The following is a 9,791-nucleotide window of genomic DNA, read 5'->3' on the forward strand; positions in this document are numbered from 1 at the left end:
GTAGAAATAGAACTTCCTCGAGCTTCAGAAAATCGTACAATCTCTTGAATATCATTTGAATAGATTGTACAGTGGGAAAGATACTTAAAATGGAATATTGTTGCCTGCAAATAAATTTTATAACTGTAAGTTTTGTGATCTAAATGAAGTATAAGGCAGTTTCAGCAGAGCAACAACACATGACAAATTCCACAAGTTACTGCAGTAAACACTTGCAACTATTTGATACTCAGATACCACATTTATATACTGAGGTCCCATAAGCAGTGACTAATGGTTTCTGAGTTAATATGAGAACAAATTACTTCTCGTCTCTATAAAGCTATTTACACAAATAGTTTGCTGTCTGAATAACAGAATGTGTTGTGTTTAGGAATCAAAATGCAAAAAGCTACAGGTGCTAAAAGTCTGAACTAAAGACTGAAAATGCTGGAAATACTCACCAGGTCAGGCCGCATCTGTGGAGAGAGAAACAGAGTTGACAATTTAGTCAATGATCTTTCTTCAGAAAAGTTAGAAAAGCAGCATGTTTTCAGTTATAGGGAAGGAGGAGGAGGGGTGGAAAGAACAAAGGGAATGTCAGTGATAGGGCAGATACCAAGAGAGAATGCGTGGTCAAATGGTGTGAGAGAGGGCGGTGAAGGCTTTTTACATGACTGGTCTGTTAGCAGGAGATGTAAATAGAAGGAAATGAATGAGGACAATAGAAAGAAGTGAAACAAAAACAGAGCTGGAACTGTGAGGTACAGAACACAGCTTGCTGGAAGTTGGAAATAAATGAGAATAGGTGGCCCAGTGGAACAGCTAGTGCCTCATGGTGGCAGCAATCTGAACTAAACCCTGAGCTTTGGTGCTGTCTGTGAGAAATTTGCATCTTCTTCCTGTAACCGTGTGGGTTTCCCCCAGGTGCTCTAGTTCCGGCAAATGGTCTTGACCTGAATCGTTCCCTCTGTTTCTCTCCATGGATGCTGCCTGACCTGCCGAATATTTTCAACATTTTCTGTTTTTACTTGAGTTAGAAAGATCAGCCGTGAATTAGTTGGATGTTGAAGGGGTTGGAGGGGCTGAAGATCCTTCGCCTACCCTGGAACAACACATTGGGTTCTCCCAGCATTTCCATATCTCCATATTTTCCTCCAACATAAAAGGAGGCCATTTAGCCCAGTGACGCCATGCCAGCTCACAGAGTCATCCCACTCCTTCGCCTAATTTTCCTTGTAACCTATTCTCTCTACATTCCCATCAATTCCACCATCTATCTAAACACTAGGTCAATTTAGATTGGCCAGTTAGCCTACCAACCCACAGATGTTGAAGGAAACTGGAGACTATTATAATGAAATAACAAAGCATCAAATGAACGTGTCATGAAAAAGAATGCACCTCTGAGAATGCAGCAGCATCTGAGTATTGCACTGAGGCATCAGTCTAAATTGTTGTACTTGAGTCCCTTAAGTGGGACTTGGGTTAGATAATGGAGTGTCCCCAACTGGGTTACAAATAAGTGCATTTTTAAAGTCTTCCTCTTCTTATATTCAACTATATCCTACTAATAACATAACAGAAGTCTGGAGAATGCCAACAGCTACCTCCTTTTACACTCAGGGATGCAAATTATCAGGCCCTGGGGAGAATCAGCTTTCAATGCCATTAGTTTCTCCTGCACTATTTTATTAATTATACTAATTTCCTTTAGTTGGTCACTGGTTTTAGTTATATTCTGGATTCCTCAACATTTCTGGGTGACTACTTGTGTTCTCTTCTGTGAAGAAAGAACCAAAGCATTTGTTTAATTGTTCTCCCAATTCCCTGTTCTCATCATGAATTCCCCTGTTGCTTACTGTAGGTGACTTACTTTGACTCCATTAATCTTTTCTTCATGCATATTTGTAGAAGCTTTCATGGTCCACTTTTATTTTTAGTTTTTATTTTTCTTTCTTGGAATTTACTCTCATTATCTATTTTTGCTCTCTTAATTAGTTTCTTGGTCCTGCTGGAATGAGACTCTTGGAATAGTTTGATTTTCAGTGCTATGGAGGGTGATTGGCAGTCATTAATACTTCTCACGTCAAGAGTACTTAGACTGGGATAGATACAACTTAACTTTCTTTGATGAGTTTGGTTTGTACCTGCCAAGCAAATACAGCAACTTTACATCTTTCAGTCCACTTAAATGGTGAGGGAGGCAGTGAGATTCTATTTTCATGGCCCTAAGAGAGACATAACCATGACTGTCAAGCTTTGAATATCCGAGTGTATCTTGCACTTGTGCCTTATTTGAAATGTAAATAAGAGTGCCATTAATGTCCCCAGCATTTTGACAAAATATTCCTGGCTCTGTGCTGTATCCTTAAATGGATCTGTAATTTGTTTCCAAGGTTTTTGATGGCAATTCTTAGCCTTATCAATCTTCCAGTGTTGTCTTTTTGGCTCTCCCTCAATGCATTTTCACTATTTTATCCTCCTAAAAGAAAAGAAAGTTGTTTGCAATTGGATTATATTTAAAACTCCAAAATGAAATTGTATAATGCATTCAACATTGCTCACTTAAGAAGGTGGAGAAAGGGTACTTTTGTGAGTGTTTTGCTCTGCAATGCAAAACAATAAAAGGTGACATCTCCATTGAGCCTCAGCTTATCTTCATATCAGCTTTCTCTTCCAATAGTGACATCACCAGATTAGAATGGAGACACTTCTGACGTCAATATCCTATAATTCACTTCCCCAATAAAAGCTGGTTTCTATCTCAGTGGATCTAGAACTGCGTAGATAGAAGTACAGAAGCTCCTACGAGAGCTAGTTAGAGCTCTCGCCTTTCATTGGCGAATGTTCCCCTTTGCCTCCACATAGTGGTAAGTACCTGGTCTTTTAATTCTCAGAAATGCAGGACCAAAGTATAACACATTTCAGACAGTTGGGTTTAGTATCAAGATATAGAACATGAAGAAGCACAAAGCACTAATTAAATTGAATGTTGACCTAGAAAGTTTAAGATTCTAATCAAGCCAAAAAATGAAGAAATGATAAGTGTATACCTTGGAGCTAAGGAAAATCAATAGATACATGGTACAATATTTGTCTTTGAAAATGTTAATACATTAAGATGTGACTTTACCTGGCTTAATGGAGAGCAGATCTTAGAATCAAATTTTACAAGAACCCATTATGTTTACTTAAAGATGGTTTGACTATTAGATTGTGTTCTACTTACTGTAAAGTTGTATTCAGGCTTTGCCTTTTCTTGTTTGTTTGAAATTTTGCATGAAGCTCAGAATGTAAAAGTCTTATAACTATTTTTACATAACAAAACAGCAGCAATGATTTAGTCTATGAAGGAAAGTCTGTGCATACTGGAGAGGGACATGAAATAATGACATTAACGTGGAAATTTTTGTGCATCTTTGTCTTTCTATTTGTACTGTTTTATGATGAATTATACCAATATGTGGGGAAAGGTTCTACTTAATGTATTATTCCACATGAGCATAACCTATAAAATTAAATAAACCAGTGCCTGTTAAGAGAGAAAAGACATTAATATTTAGGATGTGAATGCGAGTATTTTATTATAATTTCTATTAAATCACTGAATGATGACATGCTAACTCTATTTTACATCCGTATCTTCACAATCACGACTATGAGGCTGACCTTATGTCACAGCAGATTTCCACACAATAGAATGCCAAAACGAAATACAAAGAAACCTAATCACCCTTGTATGAACAATGTCTCAGTTAGGTTGTCATAGTCAGGTTGTTGGTTCAGTATTCCTTGTAATTTGATAATCTAGTCCTGCAGAAATCTATGCTAATGTTATAAAAGTAGCACCGCTGGGGACTTTTTATCATAAAAATGATAATTCTGCACCAGCAGAAAGTTTGCCAATGATGCTTAGTGATTTGTCAAGAACATTATTGTTTCTTGGTCTCCCAAACTATTGCATTTGGATGTAGTATTTGTTAAGTCACACAAATATTTTATTCAAACATTAAAACATTTCAACAAAAAACAAAGCTTTCTGGCAATATTATAGTATGGGCTTTGGAATATTTTCTTAATGTCCAACCAATGAGATGCAAATGCTGGGAGAATTGGATACCAGGAGAATGTTTTGCTCCTGGATGATGGAAGTTTATTTTTGAATTCCTGTGTGAAAGATGGCACCTTTTGCACTGCTGCACTCCACAGCATTGCATCAAAGTGTGCCCAGTTTCTGAGGAAGACTAAGTTTCTTGCACTAGACATGTCCTGTTCTAAAATCTGACAGGCACCTTTGCATAAGAGACAGCTCTCATAAAGCAGATTATAACTTCAATTGGATTTGGTAAAGTATACCAAAAGAATAATGCGCTTAAACTACTTGTTGTTTGACCATCTGTCATTGATTATATTGAAACTGGAAATATAGCACACTTCCCAAAGAGCCATTACAGAAATGTCACCCAGAGGGAAAATGTTATGAAAGCCAAAGAAAAAATACAACTATCTGGAAAAGGATCTTGATCCAAATTCCGCATGTATAAGAGAAATTAAATATTCGTAAGCTTGCATACTGAACATGAAATAAATAAAGTGTTAAGTATGGTTAATGAGGACCTTTAAGGAAGGTGAGTGAGACTGTGGATTCTATCTTCATTTGAAATGTCACTTGACCAGTTCAGCTACTGCAGAACAGGTGGCTAAGTGTCAGGGATTTGTGTGAATAAGCCTCTTACTGATCTGTATTTTGCATCAGCAAAAACTTAACTCAACTAATTAATGAAAATACATCGCTAGTATGTCAGGGATGATATGACCTTGAAACCCAATTTCAGAGCTTTCAAAAGATTACCACCAGTTTTAGTTGCAACACTATTCTGAATGAGAATACTACAGCCACAAGAATAAAAGCAATTTAAGTTAATTAGTTTGCTTTTTTAGAGTTTCTGAGCAGTTTATTGATATCAATTTATATAAAATAAAACATCTTTGTTTGACAATAATTCAAGTTGATAATCTAGCATCTGGGTTTTCATTTTTTTACAATCCTATGGAAATGTATGTCAATTTTATGAAAGCAGTATCATAAAAGAGATAATTCTCCAGCAGGGGAAGGTTTGCCCTTCAAAACTTTAAAATATATTTCATAAAGTCTTCATATCATCAAGTAATTTACCAAAATCATGAACAATGATGGTTGAATCCTCATGCAAACTTTCAAACTTGCTCATCAAAAATGTAAGCAGAGATAAGAGGAATTAAACATTTGGACAATAAAAATAAAGAAGAGTTTGACAAAAGCGACTGTAAACTGTGTGTGATTATTAAGTGGTAATCCCATTATTGTTACCTAGTCTTCCAACTCTGAAAATGAAACTGAACTATTCACCTTGCATCAATAAATGCAAACTTCTGATGAACGGATGGTATCAGTTCATTTGTTGACATGGTCCCACTGTTTACAATATGACTGCACAACATCACATATGGATTACATATCACTGAAGGTATAGTTATCTTAACAAGGACCACAGTACTTGCTTACTTTGAATGTAGAAGGCCACTCAGTTCATCAGATCCATGCAAGCACCAAATGGAGCAATCCTATCAGTCCCATTCTACCTCTTATTTCCCTACAACTTATTCTGTCTCACATACCATCAACTTCCCTTTGATTTATATGTCACTTACCTAATCTAAGGGGTAATTTATGGTGGCAAATTAACCTATGTGGGATGTGGGAAGAACCTGGAACATCTGGTGGAAACCCATGTGGTCATAGGGAGAATGGGCAGAACTCCACATAGGCAGACTCAAGATCAGGATCAAACCCAGATCCATGAAGCCATTGGGTAGCAGCATTAGCTGCTGCGCCAGTGTGTCGTGCAAGCTAAAATGGTTCACTTTACTGCACTAAACAGATGTTGAAACTGGATATTCTGGCAGAATTTCACTGTGAAATCATCCCCTTTTGAATTATTTTGTAGAACATGTTCACCAAATCACACAAGTTTACAGATTAGTAGACCATTCAGCCCATCATGTCTGTCCTGGCCTCTTGAAAATGCAGAGGGGCTTCCTATCACATATGTTGTACATTTTATATATTAAATCACAAAATGTAACATTAAACAACAATGCAAGTGACAGTGTGATCTCGAAATATTTTGTAACATTACATTGAGTGACGTATCATTTCAATCAATGCATTTATACTAGGTTATCATCCCTGGAATGTTAGTAGTCACTGGAATGAACTGCAAGTCATTTGTTAAACACTCATTTTTCAAAATCCACTTGAAGGCAAACAAAGAGCAAAGAGGGTTAATTCTCCAACAAGTCCTTTTCCATGCCTTCCTCTTCTTACTGCACTCAGTTTTCAAAATCCTATTACAGGCAAACTACTGAAAATAATCCCATTGTTCCTGTCCTTGGTTCTTGCACCAGGGATTAGGATTAGTCTGAGACAGGTTGCATTGATTGATTAATAATCTACGAGATACAATAAAACATTTCTATATCACTAATTGGTTGAGGTTTTGCTTTCTCTTGAGATATAGTACCCTAGTGAAGTGTGGCAGAAAAGGAACGTAAATCATGGCAGCAAACCCCTTGGAAATTCAACCAAACCTGAAAGCACAAGAGATGGCTCTCTCTCTAGAACCACCGAAACACGCGGGAGAAATTAAATCAGCCACACGAGTAACTGGAGGACCAGCAACTCCTAGGAAAGGACCACCAAAGTTCAAACAGCGGCAAACAAGACAGTTTAAGAGCAAGCCGCCAAAGAAAGGAGTACAAGGGTAAGAGAGAAAAAAGAGTTTGAAAGGATTTAATTTAAGAAGATGTGACATCAGTAAATACTACATTGAGATATGCTGATAGTATTAAACCTGGACCAATTTAAGTATTGTATTATCATCAAAAATGTAAATACTGTAGTGTTGCAAAGCAGTATTGTTAGATTTTCAGTTATCCAAGGACAGTTTTTACTACTACATCATTTTTGACTGAAAACTAAATAATAACAGCTTTTCAATAAGCAGGATAAATGTGCATTCACCTCCCAGCAAGCACACTTTCACAGAGAACTCCGTAGTGCAAGAATAGATTATTTTGCATAATTAGTTGTCTTTTACTGAAAAACCTAAACTGGAGTAAGGGAAAGGAGGTAATTAAAGCAAAATGCCAACAATATTGTTTGAATTTGATCAAGATCTCCTCCAGAGATGTTTAGTATACAGATATTACCTGTAGTTGTGTACTGCTGGACTAGATATAGTACACAACACTATGGAGTGGTAAGACACAAATTTCAGCTTGCATTTTCTTCATGCAGTTTCGTTGACCCTTACAAATGGAGCAACTGAGAAATGCATCACCAGGTACATAATAATAATCTGACTTTAACTGGGACAGCAGTTTGTTACTGCAGTTTCTCTCAGGGCAACAGTTCCAGGGACAGGGAAAAATTGGTTGTTTCCCCATTCACTATCACTATTCTGCTGAAAAGTGTGCTTGCGTGGAACTAGGTTCAACTGGAATGCTCCGCATAGTCAATAACGTGTTGAAACCTATTGTTAATGTTTCGTCTATGAAGATTGACATGTCATCTATTTATCCACAGTGAGATTTTTTATGGCTTGTTAAACACCATTTCTTCCTCTGCCATAGGTTTGGTGATGACATTCCTGGAATGGAAGGATTAGGCACAGGTACAGTGACATTATTTGGTTAAACTTTATTTTTCTGGTGCTGTGGATTAATCTTGAAAAATCAATAGTTTCACAGCACACATCTATCACATGTAATGTTAGTTAATATAGACTGGCAATTATAGATGTGGTACCAATGTACAAATAACCCACATTTCAAAAATGAGAAACAAATCATATTAATCAGATAAAAATGTCATGAATATGAAATACATACAGCCAAACTCTCACTAATTCTATTTGTGATAATCTCTGCTGAGTAATAGTGCTTATCACTGACCTGCTATGTGCCTTAGGCTTTCAAAAAAGGGTAGAACTTGTTCAATAACAATTTTTCTCTGCCAACTAATCAAATGGTGTTTTGTATTAATCACTATAATGTCTCTATGTAAACAATATTGACAATTACCCAAATTAATTTATTTCATTTTAACCAAATGGGGTAAAGTTAAACTACTTGAATTATCCAAGGACAGCATTTGAAAATATTTACCATCGATAAATTAAATGTGCCTTGCACGAATCATACCGTAGCTTATAGCTCTGACTCTTATCCTGGTTGGAAGATTGATTAACTAAGTAGAATATTAAACACCTCGATGAAATTATTAGCACAGTGCACTCAACCTGTTGTCCTTTCTTGCTTTACAGACATCACTGTCATCTGCCCCTGGGAGGCCTTCAGTCACCTGGAACTACACGAACTGGCACAATATGGTATCATTTGAAAACGGCATCTGTCCCAGAATTCCATGTGCACTGTTACTCTGATCATCAGCAGAGTTCCGGAAGTTCTCTGCCCTTTCCCCTTCATTTCACCAGTGGCTTCAGAATCACAAGTGAGGCCAGGCCTCAAGACTGCGGACAATCTGTGAATAAAAACCATAATAGTACAACAAAGTTTCCTACTTAACCTCACTTTTCCTTTTACCATTTTAACACACATGGGCAACCTCCTTAAATTCACGTGTCAATGTTATTGGCTCTCATCTTCAACAAAGCTGAGCACAGACCTTCTATGATACAATATCCAGAAGTATGTGCAGTGAGCTCTTTATACCTATGGGCATATTGGATACGTACTATTATGTTTTTCAAAATGCATCTCCACCAAAACATTATGACAGCACATACACAAATTCATTCTGATCATTGTCGATTTTTTAAGCATTGAACTTTGTAGGAGAACTATGTTGTCTGTGATACTGTGAATGTGCAAGTTTGAATTGAAATATGTTACTTATTCCTTACTTGTGCATCCTTCTGAATAAAAGCCTCACCCCACACAATGCACCTCTACTGTGAATATCGAGCAAGCTAATTTTTGTCCGATCTTTGTTCAAACTAGTTTGTAGGTGGTCAACATTTTGACTTTCCTTCCTGTCTGAAAATGAACTACTCAGGGATGCTTAGAAATTGTATGTTGCTGAGAGTTGCTTGAATAAGTGTTTATTGGTGATTTGTGTGTTGTGTGGGTGAATGACTTTAACATTAACTCGTTACCTTTTACCCAAGTACACTTTTACTATCATATTTTCAATTCATTCATCTGCATCTTTGTTTTCATTTGTAATTAAACTTTTTCACTTTATCCTCACTGATTGTACTTCCCCCTTCCATTTTCTTCGCATTTTTTCAACAGCTAATTTTATAATCAGTATATTTCATTACTTGTGGATGTGCATTGTTTTTGCTCCGTTATATAATTCCAAGAGCTAACGTCTAATATTTTCCATTCCACTATCTATTCAAAGGTCTTCACCCCTCATTCTTTGTTATCCAACTATCTCATGATTGCTGCATGAATTCCATCCCTTGGGGCAGTCAGCGTCATATCTAGATGCTGGTTTTTCAGCCTTTTCCTTTTACCATCAGTTTTACACTTCCTGTTTATTATAATATCTTTTCTCACATCTTTCCGTCTGTTTGCCCTGTCTTTGCTTGGTTGCACTCCAATAAATTCAAAATCCCCACAGCATTTAAATTTTCTCTGGATCTTATTTTGATCACTTTTTTTTGTATAAGTTTATTGTTCTGAGCAAACTTTACTTAATAAGTGCTAAACCGTGGAAAGTGAATGCTCCAATTTGCACT

General features: G+C 36.7%; 1 protein-coding gene across 1 annotated transcript; it reads left to right on the plus strand.

Annotated features, from left to right (window-relative positions):
* The first annotated feature begins 6,579 nt into the window (after window positions 1–6,579).
* pde6gb (phosphodiesterase 6G, cGMP-specific, rod, gamma, paralog b) lies at window positions 6,580–8,452 on the plus strand. Its single transcript, XM_052033326.1, has 3 exons — window positions 6,580–6,785; window positions 7,657–7,697; window positions 8,349–8,452. The coding sequence occupies exons 1-3, from the start codon at window positions 6,580–6,582 to the stop codon at window positions 8,423–8,425; spliced, it is 324 nt and encodes a 107-aa protein (XP_051889286.1). The 3' UTR covers window positions 8,426–8,452.
* Window positions 8,453–9,791: the final 1,339 nt, after the last annotated feature.

The sequence above is a fragment of the Pristis pectinata genome, chromosome 18 (genome assembly GCF_009764475.1).
Source record: "Pristis pectinata isolate sPriPec2 chromosome 18, sPriPec2.1.pri, whole genome shotgun sequence".
Lineage (NCBI taxonomy): Eukaryota > Metazoa > Chordata > Chondrichthyes > Rhinopristiformes > Pristidae > Pristis > Pristis pectinata.

What these genes read in the sequence shown, in the direction of transcription:
- pde6gb (XM_052033326.1), top strand. Translation starts at nt 6,580, where the DNA reads ATGGCAGCAAACCCCTTGGAAATTCAACCAAACCTGAAAGCACAAGAG. An exon ending in CCAAAGAAAGGAGTACAAGG is followed by an intron (nt 6,786 to 7,656) that starts GTAAGAGAGAAA and finishes CCTCTGCCATAG; the next exon opens with GTTTGGTGATGACATTCCTG. An exon ending in AATGGAAGGATTAGGCACAG is followed by an intron (nt 7,698 to 8,348) that starts GTACAGTGACAT and finishes CTTGCTTTACAG; the next exon opens with ACATCACTGTCATCTGCCCC.